This window comes from Brassica rapa, chromosome A05 (assembly GCF_000309985.2).
Source record: "Brassica rapa cultivar Chiifu-401-42 chromosome A05, CAAS_Brap_v3.01, whole genome shotgun sequence".
NCBI lineage: Eukaryota > Viridiplantae > Streptophyta > Magnoliopsida > Brassicales > Brassicaceae > Brassica > Brassica rapa.
The window spans coordinates 8,954,799-8,979,001 of record NC_024799.2 but is presented as its reverse complement, the minus strand read 5'-3'; the positions used below and the strand labels follow the sequence as shown (position 1 = coordinate 8,979,001).

Below are 24,203 nucleotides of genomic sequence, written 5' to 3'. Positions count from 1 at the left end.
TAAACATACAGCATAAAAAATAGAAAAACTACATTAAACATATGTAAAATTATAGTTTTACATTTTAATATTACTAATTTTCGAAAATTATAAATAATATGTAAACATACAACATAAAAATGAAAAAACTACATTAAACATATGTAAGATTACCATTTTTCACTTAAAAAAAGACGGCTTATCTCCATAATGTAACATTACCGTTTTATTAAAAAAAACAAAAAACATTATATATAATTTCGAAAATAATAAATATATGTAAACATACAACATAAAAATGGAAATACTACATTAAACATATGTAAGATTACCATTTTATATTTTTATTTTAAAAAACAATATGTAAAAATACAAAATAAAAAATGGAAAAACTATATTAAACATATGTAAGATTACCATTTTTCACTAAAAAAAAAGACGGTTTATCTCCATAATGTAACATTACTATTTCAAAAATAATAAATAATATGTAAACATACAACATAAAAAAATGGAAATACTTCATTAAACATATGTAAGATTACCATTTTACATTTAAAAATAACAATAATATGTAAGCATACGACATAAAAAAAAATAGAAAATCTACATTAAACATATGTAAGATTACCATTTTTCACTAAAAAAACGGCTTATCTCCATAATGTAACATTACCATTTTATAAAAAAGAAAAAAAACATAAATATAACTATTTGACTATTTGTCCAAGTTCTTCTATTAAACACTGTCATTTTACATTAAAAATGGAAAACTACATTAAAATCTAAACATTTATCTTAAAATATAAAATATAGATATTAACTAAATATAAATTATAAGAAAGAGAAATACTCAATATATAGAAAAATAAATAATAAGTAAATATTATAAATATATAAATATACGAATTATATATACAATTATATATATGAATTACTTAATAATAATAGTAAGAATTATCCAAAATCTGAAAATATAATTTAAAAAAAGAGATAATATACATATATATATATATTGTATTGTTATCTGAAAAAGTCTTTTAGTGAAAATTTAAAAACATAAATTATATAACTAAATATTAATCAAATAAAATTATTAATTATATAATTAAAAATAGAATATTGAGTTATCCAAAAACTAAAATTATAATTAAAAAAAGATAATATCTATATATATATTGTATTTTTATCTGAAAAAAAGTCTTTTAGTAAAAAGTTAAAAAACATAAATTATATAATTCAATATTAATCAAATAAAAGTTTTTAATTATATAATTAAAAATAGAATATTGAGTTATTTTAAGATTTGTTTTAATTGATTAAAACGAAATTAATTTGAAAATAAATCGAAATTTTAATTTATTTGATAAGATAATTGATTAAAATTAATAATAGTAAGAATTATCCAAAATTTGAAAATATAATTTAAAAAAAGATAATTTCTATATATATTGTATTGTTATCTGAAAAAGTCTTTTAGTAAGTTAAAAACATAATTATATAACTAAATATTAATCAAATAAAATTCTTAATTATATAGTTAAAAATAGAATATTGAATAATCCAAAATCTAAAAATATAATTAAGAAAAAATAATTTATATATATATATATATTGTATTGTTATTTGAAAAAGTCTTTTAGTATAAAGTTAAAAAATATAAATTATATATTAAAAATAGAATATTGAGTTATTTTAAGATTTATTTTAGTATAATAAATATAATATACAAAAAATTTTTCAAAAATTTATGAAAATGTTTAAGTCCGCATTGTGGGCAAAACACCTAGTAAAGTAGTGTTTCCTTCCTCCTGGTGCTGTCACGTCATTAAGTAGGTGGAGGAAACGCTGCCACGTGTTCCATTCTTTTAAAAACACTGCATTCGTACGGCTTTGCGTTCTGTTGGGCCCAAATCATCTCTTTCTCTAGCCCATAAGGGTATACTTGATGAAACACGGCGTTTTCTAATACACTCTTTCATCTTCTTCTTCACTCTCTGAAACAATACATGTAACGGAGTTATCCTCTTTAATCTCACAGGTCTCCAGCGGATCGATCCTTTCATGAGGAGATCCTTATCACAGCAGCTCATGCTACCTTCTATGAATTCAACACTGAGATCAGTCAATGGGTAAGTTGCAATCACTAATCGTATGAGGTTGTTGACGTCTGCTTTGTTACTGACTGATCTGTGTGGTTTTTTCCTTTTCAATCAGAGCCGTAAGGATGTTGAAGGGTCTTTGTTTGTTGTCAAAAGGTGAGTACTTTAGGTCTTCAGCTATGAGTGATGTTGACTTTTATCTTCTAAAAATCTGATTTTGTTTTGTTTCAGAAGTAAACAACAACCTCGGTTTCAGTTTATATAGCTACGTTAAGTTATAACGTATGTGTGTGTATATAGTTACATAATATATCATCAGTAATGGAATAACCCAAAGGCAAGTCTTACTATCTATCTATTCGATGGCTATGCCCATCTCTCTTCCGGTCTCCTTGTGGTCTCCTTGTGTTCTTGCCGGTCTCTCCGCCGGTATGGCTATTGGAATCGTCGGCGATGCCGGTATCAGGTAATTGATAAAACCCATGTTCTCTTAATGATCATGTTTATGAAGCTGAACAGAAACGTTATTGTGATGTGTGTTGCTTGTCATGTGCCACTTAGAGATGTGTTTGGCTTTGTAATAATGTGACGTGATTTTTGTGTGGTTGCAGAGCGAATGCACAACAACCAAAGCTCTTTGTGGAATGATTCTGATTCTCATATTTGCTAAAGCACTTTCGCTGTACGGTCTTATTGTTGGTATCATCCTCTCTTCTCGTGCTGGTCAAGCTAGAGTCGAGAGAACTCTGAAAGTGTCTTAATGTTTTTGATATTTTTCACTTTCAATATTTGTGGAATTGTGAGCTTTGAGTTCTCATGAATAGCAAGCAAAAAAATCATTTGATTTTGGTTATAATTTGTACACTATATGGAAAACATCAAATAAGTGATGAAAATGCTTTAATGATTTGATTCCTTAAAACATCAAACCATAATTTAATTATGTAAATATAATAGAATTACAATATCATTAAACGAAACAAAACTTGATTGAAAACTAACAAAAAAGACATAATTAATTTGTAACAAAATAATAGTTATTCAGTACTCGATTTTAATTCTTGGACCAATAACAGCAAACTGCAATACCCGCGATAATGATGAGTCCCACAACGCACGCGGTAATGGCTAAGAATGGGATGGAAGTTGGATCCATTTTCTTCCTTTTTTTCGTTCACCAAACTTTTCAGTCTATATAAAATTTTTTCTCTTTTTCGTTTTGCCTACCAATCAATTATATATATATATATATATATATATACATGTATTGTTGATTCTGAATTTAAATTTTTGTGGGTAAGTCACAGAATTTTGGAAAGTTTAGATTTCTTATAAAGAATTAGTAGAAATTGGAAATATTTTGCTAGAAAACAAAGTACATGGAAATTTTTTATGTATTGAGTCTTAGGTCCAAGATCCTTCTATTTTAACAAAGGTTTCTATCCTAAAATATAGATACACAGAATATACGATCATATCCAATCATAACTAATGTAGATATGTACATATCTCAATACCCTCTATCAAGTTGGAGAGTGTAGGTTTTGAACTCCAACTTGATAAGAAATACTGAAAATCCCTTCTTTCTTACCAAGTGCCTTCGTCAAAAATATTGGCATGTTGTTTCTTTTTCGAAACATGTTTTGTTGTAACAAAACCTCTCACGATCTCATCCCTTAGATATTATTTGAGAAGTGATTTGTCATGTGTCATCATCACATTTATTTTGAAATAAAAAAAAACTGTGACATAGAATACTAACAATGCTGACATGACTTGAAGTTAATTGTGTCATGATCATTTATATTTAATGTTGATTTATATTTTCGGTAAAGTTTTTGAAATATTACTCATAGATCATCATTAATAGTAGAAATAGAAATAAATAATATTTAAAATTTTTTAAAATATTTTTTTTAAAGTTATATCATTTTATTACTAAAAAAGTTTTCAAAATTTATGCAGTTTTTTTAAATTGTAATTTTCTAATCTCAATACCATTAGTTTTTTTTAATATCTAAATTTGTTTAGAAATATGATTGAGTAAAAACTTTTCAAAATTAGTTATATATATATATATATTATTAAATATTTTTGTAAATATTATTAAATATTATTAAAATAAAGCAAATAATAAAATATAAAATTACCGAAATGTTATTTTAAAATATAATTTAAATTTTAAAAGTGGTGCATGAAAACACCTAATATTCTATGAAATGTTACTTAATTCCAACATGCTTTGTCCTTTTATGGAAAATGGGATTAGCTGCTCATATGAATAGCTGAAGTGTTATCGCAATGAATCTTAATTGGTTTGTGTTTGTCAAAGCAGACGCCAAATGTAGTCAGTAGACTCTTCAACCAAATCATCTCTTTAATTGTATCCGACATTGCTTTGTATTCTGCCTCCGTCTACGAGCGAAAGTCTATGTCTTGTGTTGAATGTTTTCCTAGAAACCAGTGACCCAACTAACAGAATAAACCATGCCGTTTAAAAGATCTTCGTGTGATGGAAAATACTCCTCAATCTGCATCACACCAAGCACTCAAAGTTAAAGTCTGCATTGCCTTAAAGTAACATTATACACAATTTTTTCTGAAGAATTTGCCATTCCATATCAGATATTGTACCACACAAATGTCTGCATCCCAATGCTCCTGTTTCGGAGCTTGCATAAATTTGGAAAGAGTACAAATTGCTTACGGCAACTCACGTCTAGTATATGATAATAGTTGTGATAAAAAAATTTCTTTTTAACAAACATTACAATATAAAATGAAAACTATTTAATTCCACTAAATAGAGTTTTAAAAGATGAACTTTTCACCAATAATCAAATGTATATTTTGTTTATTTTTATGAAAAGCAACATAAAAGAAAATATGGAAAACACACTTACAAAAAAATGACAAAAAAACACCGATGAAGAAATTGGAGAGGGAGTTATAATGATAGGCTGATAGCTAACCTTAAAATATTTTTTTTTTCAATTCTCTGTAACTTCCCCCGCCGCCTCCCAACTTTCTTGCAGTCTCTCCGGTGACTGGCGGTTTTCGCTGGCGCCGGAGGGGCTCTTCTTCCTTTCTAGATTGTTTCTTTTGTTTTTCCTTCTCAGATCTCGGTGTCTTGTGGTGTGGTTTCATCTACAATTATTGTGCGACATCGTGCAAGAATTCAAAGCGGATCTAAGGCGCTGGTCTTGTTCGTTTTTGATTTGTATGGCCTTGTTTGGTTGTGTTGGTCTCTTCATAGGAGTGGTGTTGAAGCGTTTTTCTTTTAGCAACAGGTTACTCATGTTCACAGGCTTTAGGTTACGTTTTGGGTCTCGTCCTCATGATAAATTATTGCTACACGATGCTTTTCTTTAAAGCAGTTTAGTTTTCTATAATAATTGGTATTGTAGTGCTTTCGTCCTTCTTTCTCGTTTGACGAGTTGGATCTAATTTTATTTTGGGATTGGTTATGGTTTCCATTGTTTCATTGAGTCTGTGATTCTGCGGTGGTGATAGTGGATCTGAAGCATCAGTCCAGGCTATCCATCTGATTTTTACTTTGTAATTCGAGCTTGTATGGTAGCTTGGCTGAAGCTAATTTTGGACAAGTTTGATAAATGCAATGAAGAAGAAGACCTATCTAGATGATGAGAATGATTGTCATGTTTTCGCTAAAGGTATTAGAAGTCCGTCTGCTATTGTGGGAACGGGAACACCTAATCTATTTATTTGAAACAAGACCAGTTTGGTATAGGTATAGCTAATGGGGCATTTGTGATTGTCATTGCTAGCTTTTGGTGTGGAAATTCTCTGTCATTTTGTCATTCTTCTATGGTGTAACATGTTATAAATCAGATCAATAAAATAAAGTGTTAAAAAAAACCTTAAAATATTTTAAAACTTTGATAATATCAAAGTCAATCATAGTCATAGATCTAAAATATATTAAACATAATATTTACCAATTTGCTTGATTCTCGTTTAGGTAATGTGAGGACTTCATCGCTGCAAACTTTAGTTTCCTTCCTGACTAAAATGGCATGAAATGTTTTTGGCTGAAACAATATGAGACACACTAAAATATGATTAGTTACATATATGTTGCGGCAAGAAACAATAATCTCGAAATCAACGTCCCAGATTGTATCTTTTAAAGAAATTTTCTAGCATTAATATCAGAAAAATCCTAATTAGAAAACTCTCGAGCAATGACAACATGATGCGGATAACCTTAAATTGGACTATCCTTAAGTTGGATCGACCAATCCAACTCGCCATCAGGCGACCGGTCCCGGTTAACCCGCTCTTAGCTATTTCTACGAGTCTCGATCAAACTGTCTCTTATTTTCTCGTATAAGTTCGATTGAAGAATCAATCATATAAAACAATAACGATTAACTTAACACCATAGTTATCTCGACTATACGATTAGTTTTCACTATTTCGTAAAACTGACATCGTATGGAAGGCGATCCCTTCAAAAGAAATCGTAAAAACGTTTCAGCTTGAAAAGTCAAAAATGCGGCAAAAGCCCACTTACGATTTTAGATGAGAATAAGTCTAAAACTACTATGATGGTTTATCAAATATTCGCGAAAGAAGATAAATGTCAAGTTCAGAAGGATAATCATGAAGAACGAGAAAATAAAATATTTCTGCGAAAGGATAAACTCGATCAGAGGCAGAAAAAGAAAGGCCAGTCGACCTAGCAAGCATATATAAGGAGAGCTAAAGCGAGGAGCGCCGTGATCCAGAAATTTAGGAGGATTTAGAACTTCGGTGGCAAGATTAGCAAGTCTCATACTTAGAACATTTTCCGCTTTGTTATGTGATTCTCCACTGTTAACGATTTCATGTTCATCCTATTTTCGGTGAAACTCTGTATCCCAATTCATATTATTCAATAAAACGCCTCTGTGCAATTAACCATCGATATTTTGTTATCTTTTTCTTTTTCGTATTCGTGTATTTATGCAGATAATTCAAATCCTAAAAGAAAATCGAAAATCTTGTATTTCCCTCCATTAACTAAAATCGACAATGTAACTTTAGGTTTCCAAAACTTGGTTCTAGAAAGAAGGGAGGTTGGATTTTCCAACTCAAGGATCATCGAACGATCAATAAGCTATATGTCTAACCTAACAGGCGACTACATCATCTCATAATGAGTAGGCTCGCGAAATTGTCTCAACCAAAGCAGGTATGACGTGGCGAACTAAACATTCATGATTTGTTGATTATTTTTTAAAGTACGTGGATGCCTGAAACATTAAGGAAATTTTCCTTTTGGTATAGTGTAAGATTACAGTTATTTTTTTATCGGCTAAGTCAATATTCAGAAGTAATTCATTTATTTTATATATTTTTATAGTAAGAAACCGTAGATGAAAGATAAAAGAATCCTACTATATAAAAGGAACTAATTTTGTGGCTTCTAAGAGTGTCCACTTCACCTAAAATATTCAGGACCAATCAATAAGACATGTCATTTAACATATTTTCCAGCCCAAAAGTAAACTATTGCAACATATATCCGAGCCCAATTAATTTTGTGGATTGGTCTTCCAGAAACTCATATGGCCAGAAAGTAAACTCAAGCCCTCAGGAAGTATGAAAAATTAAGATTAACGAATAATAATTATAAAAGTCTCTGCACATATTAAAATTTAAGCATACAACACGTGTTTTGGTTGCTCAGTATTATATGCTTCATTTTACTTTAGACTTGATGTTTGTTTCGATCGACATACACTGGACATTACTCATCCAATAAGATTTTCTCTAACTACTTATAACATATTGCAGCCCAAACTATTTTTTCACATCTCGCATCACAACCTGGGATATAATAATTGACAGCTTCATGCTCAATACTTGCGATCCACATGCACGTAATGTGGATTGAAGAACATGTTTCATTTATAATAGGCTGAACAAATGTGATGTGACTCAAATTCCTCTTTTATTTTAATTCCAAACTCTAAAAAAAGTTATTTACTTTCATAATCCTAATCAGACTTTTTAATACTTAGCTTAAACCACATATGCCAATCAAATGAACGGAGGCAACAGAATATAAAAATACAAACAACAGGGCCGACTAAAAATACAACTAAATCTAATAATGAAACTTATACTAGAGTCTAACAGAATATAGTAAAAAAATGTCTTCAACCAAATATTATTATAGCAATAATAAATTATTTTTTATAACACAAGGCCCATTTCAAATCACAAAAAGAAGAAAAGAACAAAACGCAAAAGCTATACCACTAAGAGGGCGACTGGTTTTCCCGCTACCACCCGCAAACGCAGCTTTTGCGGTTGGTAGCGGTTGTTGGCGGTTTGCAACAATCACTCAAATCGCTCTAAACCGCTTCAAACCGCTCCGAATCTCATAAATTCAAAAGCTGGCTCCAGCTAGCGTTTGCGGTTGCGGACGGTTGCGGGAGGGTAAATTTTTTTTTCTTTTAAAAAAAATTATATATATACAAAAGTAAAAATATTTAATAAAAAATTTAAAATTGAAATTATGAAAATATTAAAAAATATCTATTATATTTTAATTAATATTATAAAATTTTATAATAAAAACAATTTCAATAAATTTTCAAAAATTAAAATTATAACTTTCTAAATATAAATTTTATATTTATTATAATTTTATGATTTTTGATATTTTTATAATTATATTAAATGTAAATATTGTTAATTTATTATTTGATTGTTACTGCATTTGGTAGTTAACCAGTCATAAGTCACCCGCAAACGCACCAATTTTTAACCGCAGTACCAGTCGTACAAATCTCTTAAAACCGCTAGAAACCGCAACCGCCCGCATCCACAAACTCCCGCAATCGCGACCGCAACCGCTGCGTTTGAACCAGTCATGCCCTAACAAGATTTCAAACTCCCAACTAGGCCTGGGCATTTCGGGCATCGGTTCGGTTCGGTTCAGGTATTTTGGGTTTCGGATAGTTTGGATAGGGGCTAGATGATCCATTTAGTACTTGACCTATTTTTGATTCGGTTCGGTTCGGGTAGTTTCGGGTTCGGTTCGGTTCGGATAGTAAATGCAGGAACCGGAAAATATCCGGAAAAAGTTTGGTTCTCATTTGGATCCGGTTCGGGTTCGGATAGTTTGGGTAGTTCGGATAATTTGGATAAAATATCGGTTATTTAAGGTAAAATATCAAATAATTAGGATGATTTAGATAAAAAATTTTGGATATCTTGGATTACTTTGGATATTTCGGATAAAACTATCCGGATACTTTCGGGTAGTTTGGATACTTTATAATAATTTAGTTATACTCAACTATTTTCAGATACTTTAATAGAATTTTAAATTAAAAATATATATTTAGTGATGTTATATGTATATATAATGAATATTTTTATATATTCGGGTACCCGTTCGGTTCTCGAATCGGTTCCGGTTCGGTTTGGTTATTTCGGATATAAAAATATAGAAACCGTTCGAGTATTTGAAGATATTGATCCGGTTCTGGTTTCGGGTATTTCGGTTCGGTTCCGGTTCGGTTCTTCGGTTCCGGTTATTTCGGTTCGGAAGTCCCAACTATACATTATCCATACCACCCCCACAATTAACACAACCTTATACATCAATATACACGTAGTCGAAACAACCAGATCAAACATACACACAATAACTAACTAATAAATCCGCGCGAAGCGCGGACAACCCCCTAGTAATAATAATAATAAAAATGGAGGGCCTAGAGAAGGAGCCTAAATGTTTGAAAAATCTTATATATTAAAAGAGAAGTCATGACTTCTTTCATGTGTGATTTTTTTTTATTTGGACCATCACTTTGAAATCTTATTAAATATATTTTATTAAGAATAATAATACATAGAATCTTTAAAATACTTTAATCATAATATCTTTTGATATCTTTTTATTTAAAATATAAATATACTTATTTTAAAAATCTAACAAATCTGTTTTAAAAGATTTTTACAAGATCTTCATTTTCGAAATTATATTTAAATATTTTTCATTAATTTCGAAATTAGTTTGAAATATTATTATACATTAATAAATTCAGTAATCATTTATAAAATAAAAAATAAAAAATTCTGTAATATTTTATATATTATATAATCATAATCAATCATATTAAAGGAAAATTAATATATTGAGCTAAGTATAATAAAATTGTATTAAATTTATAAATTTTATTTTCATAAGTATAAAATATTTATGTTCAAAAATAAAATCTAATATGTTGGTAAGATGGATTAAGCAAAATATATAATACATGTATAAATATTAACATGTATTTCTTTAAAGCTTATAATATAAAATCTTTGTAACTACTTTAATCATAATATATTTTCATTTTAAATATAATATAATATATATTTATATATTATATTTAAAAATTCTAATAAATCTGTGTAAAAGTATTTTAACAATAATTTAATATATTTTAAGTTATCGTTTATAAAATGAAAAATAAATAAATTATATCATATTTTACCCACTTTATAGTCATGATCATGTTAAAATATAATTATTATACTTAAATAAATATGATAAAAGTATATTCAATTGATAAATTTATAAATTTTATTTTCATAAATATAAATTATTTATTTTAAAAATATAATATGATGATAGAACAGCTTAAAATTAACAAACATTATAATACATGTCTAAAAATTAACATATCTTAGACTTTTGTATATACAATAATATATAATCTAAAATGAATAAGTATAAAAAATATTAGTAAAAAGAAATACAGTTTTGAAACACGGGTCAGAATTTAGCATAAATTAAATACAAAATAATTTTCAAATATGTTTTCTCATGAATATAATAATTTGCTTAATAAGTAAATGCAAATACAATAAGATAAATATATAATAAGAAGTGAAAATACATACGGTTTTAACCAAATGATTAATTATAACATGTAAATTATAAAATTATTATATTTGAAATAGTTATATAAACATTTAAGTATATGATTAATGTTAAAAAAAATATCACTAATGTTTAAAAATAATAATTTATGTATAAAAAAAATAAAAACAAACACCCGCGCGGTTGCGCGGGTCAAAATCTAGTGAAATCTTAAAATAAATGTATTTTCTTATTATTTTTTAAAACGTGTTTGACTGTTACTTTTAGATAATTTCGACTTAAGGAACATAATTTGTGTAGAATAAATTTAAATTTGTAACTTGGAGAACATCACCATATTCATGTGTCTTGTGTTGTTCAAAATCTTTAAAATTCAAATTGTAGTTGGGATTTTATGATTTTCAATTATAATATTATTAGATTAGTAGGTGGTATAAATAAATTACTATACACATTTATATTTTATCGCATAAGAACATGAAAACACCTATGTATACATAAAATTATATACAAAAATATATACATAGATTTATCTCTTTTTGATTTTTAAAACATTTATGATGTAAAATATTTTTTTCGAATAACAAAATATAAACTAGTTTTATATAATGATAATTATCAAATCAATAAAATTGATTCTTAATTTATGGTTAAGTATATATTAACAAATTTAATTATTCATTAAATTTAATAAAAACTTTATAACACAATAGAAATTATTTTTAGATAATGATAATTATCAAATAAATAAAATTCATTTTTAATTTGTGCTTAATTATATATTAACAAATCAAATTATTCATTAAGAATAATAAAAACTTTAGCCGCTCTAACTTCTAAGCTCAAAGGTGAATAACCATTTCGCAAATAGTAATATAGAATAAAATTATTAAATAAAAATTTAATTATACAAAAGGATAAAAGATCTAGTTCATATAAATAGTTAAAAACTTTTATCAAGGTAAAAAAATATATTGTCTTCTTCTTTGATTGCAGGTTATCCAAGTAGGGAAGGGCTTGGATTTGATCCATCCTAAAACAAACTTAATCTGCTTATTCTGTAATAATAACTAGATTTTGACCCGCGCTTAAAAGCGCGGGTTATTTTTCAGTTGATAAAAGTATATGATATGAATTAGTATTTTAGTTTTGTTATATATTATTATGTTACAAAATTTTATTATGTCAAAAAAAATTATTATTATGTAATTATATTTTTAATCGTTTGATTACTTTTTTCAAAATAAATTATATGGATTGATCAGACTCAGTGCGTCTATTATTTTAAAATAAATTATTTTCAATTAGATGAGAACAATACTTTTATATTAAGTTTGGACCCGTCGTCGAACCAGTAAACACGATGACTTGTACATAAGCTGGTTTAGATTTAATGAAAACTCGTTAATTTAAAGCATGCAAACTTCAAAAAAACATGCAATCAAGTGTGACCCGGCATTTAGGTTATATGCTAGGAAAAAAAAATCTTCAATAATATTTTAAGAGATGAATGAAACTTCTAATATATTAATGTAATAAAAAATAATTTAACGTAAATATATATAATTTTGTTTTAACAAATGATTTGCTAAAGTGTTTTTTTTATTAAATTCGATTTTGTAAATATTTAGAATTATATAATGTTAGATGACATGATATAATATGCTGTATGATATATGGTTTCATTTTAATAATTAATATCTAAATATTATATATCCATCTTTGAGCATAATATATGATGTATATAACGTTATTGAATAACAACAATAACATTGGATGATAATAAGAAAAATAATTAGAGAAATGTATCATACAAAATGAAAATTAATAATAGGATTTATTTAAATTATTTAAATTATTTATAGTTATTGTAGTTAATGGTAGGATAAAAAATAAAGAGTTTTATATAGATGTTATAAATTCTTTTATAAATATTTTTAAAAATATTTTCTTTTAATAATATAAATTTTCAATCGCATCTATAATATATTCTTATCAAAAATCATCATAACAATATATTTAGAATATATATATTTAGAATATATTGTTAAACTAAATTAGAGAAATATAAGGTAATTGATTATTGCATAGTTAGAGAAATATAAGGTAATTGACTATTGCATAGTTAGAGAAATATAAGGTGAGACCAAAAAAATAGTTAAGTCTAATGAAAGGGTCCAACAACTTTTCATAGGTAGATTTTTTAAAACTCCTTCTCTTTTAATAGTATAGATACAACAAGATTTGTTCTACTATTCTTTTTACAGACACTGAATTTTTTTATTCTTTTGAATTAAACAAAAGACACAAGAAGAATTAGTCTTAACTCCAGAGACCCTCATTACTCAGTTCCGTTCGTTCACCATTTGTTTTGACAATGTACAGAGAAGTAAGATCATCTCTCTGGCTCAATTTTCATCTGAACCGTAGGTTCGGAACCTTGACACATATAACCAAATAACAATGTAATTAGATATCACACAACAAAACTTCACATTGTTTATATTCTGCAATGCAAATTTTTGTTTATTTTTTTGCTTACAGTTGATGCTCTGTTGCTGACAATCTCTGAAACCCATATGAACAATACTCTGCAGATCGTTTTCCCAGAAAGCTGGCGCCTAAGAAAACACAAAAGTAAGCTTTTCAGAGGAAGCAATACAGTAAGACTGTATACAATTATAAGCGGACATTAAAGTACCTCAGCTTGAACAAATCCTTCACTAAGAATGTTCTTGCCAACAGCTAAATACTCTGAAGGAAATCTTGACTCTGAACAAGATAATGATTCTCCCAGCTGCAACATCTAAGACATATATATAATCTACTCATCAGATACAATTACAGAACATTCTCCCATTCTTTTAACATAAAGCAGAAGAATACCTCTGCAGATAACATAGCATTAGCAGCATTGAACTCCGTTCTTGGATTTATAGTTGCTAACTTCATAGACAAGAACTGGAGAAGTAAACAAGAGATTCAGTTATAATATAAACACACAGCCCCATGTTTAAGAAACATATAAAACGGATTACTATTAGACAGTATACCTGGACTTGTCTTTGCAATGACTCCACATAATTGATAATCTCATCAAGCATAACGGCTTTTCCAGTAATCCGGTTGCAACCAGGGACCAAATCTTGAAGCAACTTCATTCTCGCACTAATCTTTTCTCTTCTCGCCTAATTCCAAACTTGAATGTCACAAATCACAAACCAGCAATATTTATATTTTCAAGTCATATTTGAGTTTTTTTTCCATGTATCAGTACCCTTTCCGCGATACTGTGGCTATCAGTTGCCTGACCTCTTCTTGCTCTTACATGTATATAGTCCTTGTATGGCTCAGAAAGTTTCTCCTTGTCCTTGTTTTCGCCCTTTTCAGTCTCATTCTGCTTGCCAGCCACAGCTGCATTGTTCTCTTCCTGCATCTGAACATTAACTCAGAAACATTAGAATTTAGAATTCAAGAAAACGAATGAATACACATTAATTCCCAAGACTAAAACCTTGGAGTTGGAAGCTGGAGACTCCTTCCTCTTCCTGGAGTTGGGTCTGGTCTTACCTGTTCCAGAAACCGAACCTGGATCCAGTAACGAGCTCTTGTTGCTCTCCTGAACCTGACTGTGTCCGAAGTGACCGAGATACGGGAATCCAACAGGGAACTCTTGCGTGTCGCAAAACCTTCCAACAAAGTCACTGATCATCATCGGGTCGTTTCCATCTCCAAAGGGTAATAAATAGTTAAGGGTTTCCTCTGTTTCCTTATCCATAACCAATCTAAAGACAACAACAAACTGCAGAAGAGAATGAGAAAAGTTTCTACAGAATCGACAAGTAAAAATCCGGAAAGGAACAAACTTTGTAGATGATTCTTTCTTCTGAGAAAAAAAGGTGTTACCTTTGTTCAACTTCGTCGAGTTATGGATCTATTCGGAAATGGGACTGAGACGAGAAAAAGAAAAGAGGCTTGAAGATGAGAAATCACGGAGCAATCAAAGAGGAGACGGTGACGTTTAGCGATGAATGTGGGTTTCAGAAACTGACAAAAGAACAGTTGATGCTCACAGATCCCTGTGTAATGATTAGAGAGAGACATTAATTAGAAAAACTAGTATTAACGAGTAGTTGATTACAGTAATTAGGAAGTTAAGACATTGGGGTTTGGTTTGTTGTCTCCACTCTCTAAAGTCAGTAACTGAGAGTTGACCGTGGAACGTTTTTAGATCTTGAATATGATACATGTGTTTTAGTATTGAAACTAGATGAGTTTTTTATACTAATGTTTTTTTATTAAATAATTTAACATTTTGCAACAATACAATTTTTATCGATTGTAAAATGACAAATACAAATATTGGTTTCTTAAATGTATCATCGTTGTTGAATATTTAACATATTACATATCATTTTAATTATTCTTAAAACTTCATATGCACAAAAAGAAATTAAGTTTTGCGGCTCATCCAAATCACAAAACCATATAGGCAATATCGATTGTAAAATGACGATAGGGGATTAGGTTTTCTGCTCTCGATTTGTTTACTATTGACTCTCCGTACGTGATTTTATTTTCTACCTCTATAAAATTGTTCTTTAGTTCTCGTTTCTGTTTCACTGATATGAGTTTTGTTTCTTTTAAAAAAAAAATTTGTGAATTCGGTAAATTACATAAGTGTCAATTTAAAAAGATAGACATCTGTAAAAATTAGTTCGACTCTATATACATATCTAAGAATCAAAATTTTTGAAGAAAATCACCAGCACAGGTTAGTGTTCAAATCTAATATATCAAGTTGTTATAAAATATAAGTGCATACTCGAAATATAAATATTTGTCTAGTATATATTTATAAGTTTGGTCTAAAATTATCTAATTCTAGAACAAAAAAAACAAATTACTTATTTTATTAACCTACGGGTTTGAAACTTGGTTACTTAAGAGTATACCGATAAAAAATACATATAATACTTTACCATTCTAGTATATGTAAACTATGAATAAAGTAAAAACTGTTTGATTTATTAAATGATAAACGAGAAAACTTATAATAAATAGTTCAAATCTCTCACTCTTACAATTATAATAGCTAGATAGGGTATTAGGGAGAAACAAATATTAGGCGAATGATCAATTCTCTCATCTTTGAAAAAACTGAAAAGGAGGTAATTAGAATCTTGTCATGATATTTAATTAAAATCTTTTAGGAATAAAAATCAAGACTAAAATATTTAATCTGAACGAGATAATATATATATATATATATATATAGTGCTTACAATATTAAAATCACTTCAGTTTGCATATATATATATATATATAGTGCTTAAAATATTAATCACTTCAGTTTGAAGAAGTGTATTTCTCGGATTGTCAGGATTAAATAACATATTAAAAACCACATATTTTAAAAATAATTAGTTTACATAAAAGTATATACATTAGAGTAAGCACATAAATCAAAACCAATGCTTTTGCTTATTTATAATCATGTTTTTGGTAAATAAATCAAAGCAAATCATTTTACTTATTTTATATGGTATATAATTAAATTAAAGGATATTGACATAGATATATATAGTATATTTTAATATAAATATTTATTGTTGACACTTCCTACTCATATGATTTTATTAACATTTGTATATTTACTATAACAAAAATTTAAACCGTTAATCACAAAACATTTAAAGTGAGATTTATCAGTAAAAATTTCAAAATTAAAATATTAAGATATCAATAAGTTTTCAATGCAAATTTTGAAATTAACATATTTATATATTTATATATAGTATATAATTTAATTTTAATGATATTAATATATATATATATATATATATATATAATATGAATATCTATTTATGAAACTTCATATTCATACGATTTTTGATCATTTGTACCTTGCTTAAACAAAAAAAAAAAGTTAAACCATTGATCCCAAAATTTTCAATGTGGAACGTTTACCATTTTTAGTAATTTTAGTCTTTTAAAAAATTAAAATATAACAAATAAGAAAAAAATTAAAATTTTTATTATATGCTTAATGTGATTTTTTTTAATTTCTTTTAGTAATATAAAATTAATCAAAAAGAGAGAGGATACAAAAATTGTTATCAAATATGTATTATTTATAATAATTAATTGTCATATATATATTAATCATATAGGGTAGTTTCGTAGATTTTATTTAAGGAAATACTGAGAATGTTTTTTTGTACACTACTAATCAATTTGATTGTTAGTTTAATGAAAAAATAATATATATTTATATGGACCAACTTATTTTTCTAAGGATTCTAAGAATCAACCTAGTGATAACACGTGGCTACGAAAATATGTTGTAATTATCTAGGATTAATATATAGAGGATGTAGTTTTGATTTGAATATACTATATATTTACTTACAAATGTGTTATGATGTGACTAGTTTCTCAGCCACCACCGTCCTCAAAAGCTATATTATAGATTCTGTGACAAAAAAAAAGATTTTGTATATATTTACTGAAGTGTTAAAGTTAAAACTAGATTTCCACCCGCACAACCGTGCGGGTATATATTTTCACATTTATATATATAGATATTTGTTTTCATAATCATTATATATTTTTAATGTTACTCACATATTTAAATATTTGTATAATTATGCCAAAAATAATAATTTTATAGTTTTCATGCTGTAAATTAAAATCATCACATATATATGTTGCTTATTATATATTTGTCTTATTGAATTTGCGTTTGATTACTAAACTAAATTTTTTAATGCATGAAACAACATATATGAAAATAATTTTGTATTTAATTTATTATAATCATGATCCTTAATTCAAATTGCTAGATTTTTTTAGTAATTTTTTAATGTTTATTAATTTTATATAATAAATTACTGTATATTAAAAAGTTTAAGATAAGTTAAATTTTTATAAATGTATTATATAGTTTACTAATATTAACCCGTTCTACCAACATATTATATTTTTAGCATAAATATTTATATTTATGAAAATTAAATATGTTAACTTATCAATTTAAAATAATTTTATCATATATTGTTCAATATAACATTTTTATTATAAAATGATAGATATTATTATAAAATTGATAAAATAGGATATAATTTTATTCTTTTAGTAACATTTTATTACTAATTACAAAATTAGTTGAAAATATTTATATTCAATTTATGACAATTAAGATCTTATTATAATCTTTTTCAAGAGATTTGTTAGAATTTAAATTTTTTTTTAAAAAAATTAAAAGATATAAAAGATATTATGATTAAAGTAGTTAAAAATATTATGTATATTAGCATTAGTGATATACATTTAATATAAAATTTAAATGATGGTCCAAATAAAAATATCACTCATCAAAAAATCATGATTTTTATTTTATTAGAAAACAAATTTGAAAAAATTAAAATAAAAATAAATATTTATTTCTAACAAAATCTTTAAAAATTATTAGTAAATGTATTTGTGAAATTAATTAATTTCATTTTATTTAAATTTTCATTTATAAATCAAAACTATATTCAATTTTAATTTCTAATTATATTTTATGATAATTTAAATTAAAACTAACTAATTTTTGAAAGTAAATTTAAAAAGATTCTAAGAAGATTTTAAAAAGATTTTATTAGAATATTTTAAATATATTCATTTGTATTTCAAATAAAAAGATAATGATATTAAAAGTATAATAATGAACTTATGTAAAATATGATATTTTTTTAGAAATGGTCCAAACTAAAAAAATCACACATGAAAAGAAGTAATGACTTCTGTTTTAATATATAAGATGGTTTTCTCGCTACCATCTGCAAAAGCTATCTTATAGATTTTGTATTTAGTTACTGATATGTTAAGGTCTAACTGGTTTCTCTGATACCATCCGCAAAAGTTATATTATAGTTTTTGTATCTACTTACTCATGTGTTAAGGTCTGATTGGTTTGCCCACTACCACAACAAACACAACTTTTTTTACTGGTAACGATAATTGGCATTTAACAATAATCTCAAAATGATATATTTCAAACCGTTCCAAATCTCTTAAAATCAAAAAACTGATTATCACTAGCGTTTACAATTGTGGATAGTTGCGAGTGGATAAAGAAATATAAAAATATTTTCTTAAAATATTCTCAATTTTTAAATTAAAAATCAATATATTATAAATAAAAATATATAAACACATTTTTTATTTTAATATATTCACTAACAATATCATTATATATTATAAAAAATTAAACCAAAATATTCAATATACTTATTAAACCTTAATATATTATATACATATTAAAAATATATATATTATTACAAAGTTTTAACATAATTTAAAAGTTTTATTGAAATTATAACTTTCATCTAAACTGAAAAAAGAAATAAAAATAAATGTAGTATTATAATAATTATGTTATATTAATAGTTATTATATTTTATCATATTATTATGTTTTTGATATTTTTATAATGTTATAGTGTTAATATTAGTAATTTATTATTAAAACACTGCAACATCTGATAATCAATCAATCATAAATATCTTGTAAATGCACCAGTTTCTAATCTTTGTACCAATCGTACAAATCGCTTAATAACATTTAAAACTGCAGCTTCTCACATTCGCAAACTCATGTAATTGCACCCACAACCTCTGTTTCTCAACAAACTAGGCTCTTATTGGCCATAATTAATGTGTATAGGTTTCCACATTGTTGGGACCAATAATTAAATTTTGCATCTGAATAATTAAATTTTGCATCTGAATCGATCCGAGAAGATAGTGGGCTGTAAGGAAAGAGAATGGGCCGAAGATCGGGCTCGAGTCAACATGAGGAAGCACGCTCGACCTCGACCGAGTCACAAGAGATCCTGAGGAATCCACAACTGTATGAAAGATATCGGAGCAAACTTACAACTGGAACAAGTATGAAAAGTAGACGAGAGAAAAGAGAAGGCATTCATGCTTTGATACGCCCACTCACTATCGGCCTTGAGCTCTCAGCTTAACCACTTTGATTTTTTTCTTTAGCTTTGTTCCTAGCCTAGTCTAGTTTCGATTGTCTTATAAATGCCTTGTAAACCTAATATATTAATACATAAATCCATTTTCTTCAACTTAAGTCTAATTATTTCATTGTCTTCTAAGGATATAACTGCCCACAAGTTCTTTTTACCTAATCTTTTAACAAACAAAAACTACCAAATTCTTTGTATTGGTTTTAAGGTTCACACATATTTTAATATGAATACAATATAAGAAGACTAACAACACACATAATGACTTTTGTAATCACTAGAGGTGGTGGTGGTATTGGCCTTTGGTTATGATTGGAATCTCATTGAGATGAATTGAGAACCGTAATAGACAACGATTTCGTACAGATGATGTTTTTCCTTACAAATTTTTTGACTAGTGTGTCTTTAATGTTGGGTAGAAATCCGCTTCAACCCACTTCGAGAAGAAGTATGTGAGGACCTGTAGAAAATATTTCTGTTTTGATTTATGCAGAGGTCCGACAATATCCATTGACCAGCGCAGGAATGGATACAGTGTCGATATTGACGAAAGAACCTCTGCCGGTTGATGTATTGTTGGTGCGTGTCTTTGGTATTTTTCACATTTTTGTGCGCTTCTGATCTTGTGTTTTCTTGTGCATGGAATGAACTTGTCCGAATCTTCTGGATCACTGGGTGAGCTTCCTGAATGTCTAGATTGATCTCCTGGTCTCCAATGTCTGGTTTGAATTTGATTGAACCTGTTAGCTTCCAATTGAAGCAAGCGTAGAACTGGTATGGCCGGTGTTGGAGAATGGATCATAACTTCATAATTCTGTGGATTTTTCTCCTCGTTCTTGGCTTGTTGGAAATCTAAGAGTTCCATCTTGATGACTGTGGTTGGGATTTGTGAATGCCGCTTCATGGATGGGCTTGAATCCTTTCAGTGGTCTCTACCCATCCAAAGGATCCGAAACCAGTTCGTTTTCCTCGAGTCTCTACTAGCCCTATAAGTTAACCGCCTGCCATGTCTACCCCGAAGGTACTTTTGGTGCTCAACAGGTTGATACTAGCTAGCAGATGGACAGACTGGGAACCTCTGGTTTGTAAAATTCATATTTTTCTGGTCCGGATATCTTTTCTGGTACTTCCAAGCCTCAGTGATTCCTTGATGAGTTAGCTTTCTTAGCAAATTGGTTTCACGCTAAAATACTTCCTGGTTGTTGAGATATTCACCTTGGCCTGAACCATCGCTGGTACCTCCTAGGTGGCTGGTGTGGGAGGTTTGATGAGGCCTGGTCGAGCCACAGATTTAATGCCCACAACATAAGCTGAACTTACGCGTTTGGTCGGGGACCACTTAGACGAGCTGATGTCTCTGGCCGGCTTAGCAGGCCAAACCTTCTATTCTATGGGCCTTGTGGATGCAATCTATTTTCTACCTGAACTTGTATTTCTAGCTTCAGTCTTACACTGTGACAAAAAAAGAAAAAAAAAGCTTCAGTCTTACATGTTCAGGGTCTCTTCCTCTCTGAACTTTTTCGATATGATAGCCATTACACTATCGCGAAGGGCAATCAGATTATAACTAAACCAGATATCATCCGAACATTATGCCACCATCTTACCGCTTCCTGGTCCATTATGAACAAAAGATCCTTGTGAACGATTTTACATCTCTCGGTTTGAAGAAGAAACTACTACACCAAGGAATGATGATCAAGTCTAGAGATCTAAAATAAAAACATTTCAAGTCCGTTGTACAAAGATTTTAGACGGCTCATAATAACCATAATCCAAATTATTTCACCCTTCTCCTCTCTTGCGCTCCTGCTTCTTATTTTGATCCTAGAAAAAAAAAGCTCTCAGTAACTAGCATTACTATCTTTTATTCTTTAAGTAACCAGCTGCATTACGAAACAGCCATTCCTTTGTATCCTCTAAACTCTCTTAAAGATCCTTCAGTTGATAAACTCTTCTTCTCTTTGTTGAAACAATACACCGGCGCTTGCCATTTCTCATCCTCAAGAACCGCGCCAACCTCAAACGTCATCACATGAGCCTCCCTCCCTGCAAGTATTTATTCACACCGTTACAGAAGAATTTTGCTAGAACAAAAACAATCGTACAGAGTGGTATCGATCACACCTGTATAGAAGATCCACTGAACGGGTCTCTTGGTTTCGACATCCTCATAGTACCATATAAAGTCTACTTTCTCCCATACATTGCAGTGAAACCCATTAACAAGTTGTTGGCCTAGATAGTTGGCTCCATCTAGCCAGTTTGGTCGCAGGATTCCAACCTTATTCAAACAAAAAAATAATTCTTAGGCTAGTTAATTATTACATGTTCATACAAGAACACTCTAGCCTCTGGGTGGGCTTGACTTGACTATAATCGAAATCAAACAACCAAGTCTAAGCAAGACACTGAGCTAACACAACAGTCTAGTCCTAGCAAAGAATATAACCGTCAAAAGACTGGTTTTATAACTTCATTTATGATGCAAAGTACAAAGATTATGGGAAACAGTTAGCATTTACACGCAGTGTACTAAGAAACAAAAAAAAAAAGGTTCAAACTCCAAATCTGTAGAGAGCTTAATCTTCATCAAATAAACATTATTAGTTCCGTTAGGGCCTAAGGAGTTTCAAATTCACACTCAAATCTTAATCATATTATAAGATCTGTGACAGAATAATGTCTAGAAGATAAAAACTGACCTCAAGTTGAGCTGAGCGGCACGATTTAGAGCTGTCGAGGGTGTAGAAGAAGGAGGTGCCGTTGTTCCATTCGAGGTCGTAGGTGATGGCACCGAGCTGCTCCTGGATGATATTGAAATTACGACCGTTGGGCCAGTCGTACCAAAGGTCAATCATCGAGAGGTCTCCGGAGTAATTCATGAACAGTAGTGCATGAAATTGGTGTGGCCATGGCGCAGGGACCGGCTCATCAGCGGTAGCGATTTGGGCGCCGGAGATAAAGACGAGGAAGATGAGGATTACCATCGGTGTTCGTCTGATAGCCATTTGGATTTCTGGCCGCCTGTGATGTTTGCTTCTTGTTCTTGTGCCCACCTATTCATCCGCATATTATCCTCTTTTTTTTTCATTTCTATTATCCTTTTTTTTTTGTCAACATTGCTTTTACTAAAGCATAAAAAAAGTATGAGTACAAATTAATGGGTTAACACGTGGATACAAAACACCTGAAATATTATAAATTAAACCTAAGCTACACGTCAAAATAGAAGCATGCAAATCGGATGACTCTTCAGTTTGCCGCCGGTGAAGATTTCGACCATGATCGCCGACGAACCACTGCCGACTAATCTTCAATTAGATCACCAGCAAAATCTTTGTTCTACTACGCTTCCATCCTTTTTAACTTGCACTCACTACAAAGGACTCTTCCACACCGGTCCATGGAAATTTTTAATCGCTGGTTGTTACTTCAGGGACTGCTCCATCAAACAGAATTAGCTCCTTTATTGGACCGTTCATAAAAAACGCCAAATTCTACTGAATCTTTTCTGCATCAACTTAGTTTCATCCATCATCCTCATCCTCCTTTCCGTAAGAAAGCTTTAGCCAAAAGCCGATTCACCGGCCAAGCTAAACTCAGGTGAAGACTGATTTCTAGTAGAAAGGACTTTGAGCCTAACCATGTATAGACCCACAAAAGAGACACCCAAACTAAATTAGTTCCGCGCCGAGCGAAGAACAAAATCAGCTAAAACAGAAGGACTATTGATCAAGATCAAGTATTAAACAACAAAATAGAGATCTCACAAAATATTATATTGCCTAGCTTAATCGTGATTGAATTGAGTTTATTATGTGCCCACGCTCCCTGTCGATTTGATCGCTAAGTAACACAACCAAATCTTTTGTAAAGTTGCTCATAGAGTAATTTGAGTGATATCATTATATTGCTTTCTTACCCTCTAATTATATTTTTATTGGTATGCAGAATGTTTCTGTAGAAATACTACATCCTCAAACTTGGGTGAAGATTATAGAACCACTCATCACGTTTCATATTACATAAACATTTTTATCTGAAGACTATAGAACCACTCATCACGTTTCATATGACATAAACATTTTTATCTCTTTAGGCATCTCTTTCATGAGTCCAGGGAATCATCTGAATGGTTTCTATCATTCAAAATAAGTGGTGTTGTTTTGTTCAAATCAGTGAACATCTATCTCTCCAA

At 29.1% G+C, this 24,203-nt stretch overlaps 2 protein-coding genes and 1 pseudogene across 5 annotated transcripts; 1 reads left to right on the top strand and 2 right to left on the bottom strand.

Annotated features, from left to right (window-relative positions):
- The first annotated feature begins 1,735 nt into the window (after window positions 1-1,735).
- On the top strand, window positions 1,736-5,732 carry LOC103868331 (annotated as a pseudogene).
- A 6,157-nt stretch (window positions 5,733-11,889) lies between these two features.
- LOC103868330 (transcription factor bHLH77) lies at window positions 11,890-15,348 on the bottom strand. 4 transcript variants are annotated; one of them, XM_009146441.3, is made up of 9 exons: window positions 14,881-15,348; window positions 14,489-14,776; window positions 14,252-14,410; window positions 14,028-14,162; window positions 13,861-13,935; window positions 13,676-13,771; window positions 13,517-13,595; window positions 13,208-13,413; window positions 11,890-12,044 (listed from the first exon to the last, which is right to left on the bottom strand). In XM_009146441.3, the coding sequence occupies exons 2-8, from the start codon at window positions 14,750-14,752 to the stop codon at window positions 13,370-13,372; spliced, it is 852 nt and encodes a 283-aa protein (XP_009144689.1). In that variant the 5' UTR covers window positions 14,753-14,776; window positions 14,881-15,348; the 3' UTR covers window positions 11,890-12,044; window positions 13,208-13,369. The 4 variants fall into 4 exon arrangements, with proteins under 4 accessions (XP_009144689.1, XP_009144686.1, XP_009144685.1 ...); XM_009146438.3 differs by having other exon boundaries at window positions 13,676-13,780; window positions 14,489-14,759; window positions 14,881-15,337; XM_009146437.3 differs by having other exon boundaries at window positions 13,676-13,780; window positions 14,881-15,321.
- A 6,244-nt stretch (window positions 15,349-21,592) lies between these two features.
- On the bottom strand, window positions 21,593-23,108 carry LOC103868329 (uncharacterized protein At4g14100). The gene is made up of 3 exons (XM_009146436.3): window positions 22,708-23,108; window positions 22,130-22,286; window positions 21,593-22,051 (listed from the first exon to the last, which is right to left on the bottom strand). Exons 1-3 carry the CDS (start codon window positions 23,011-23,013, stop codon window positions 21,894-21,896), a joined length of 621 nt encoding a protein of 206 aa, XP_009144684.1. The 5' UTR covers window positions 23,014-23,108; the 3' UTR covers window positions 21,593-21,893.
- Between the last annotated feature and the right edge of the window lie 1,095 nt (window positions 23,109-24,203).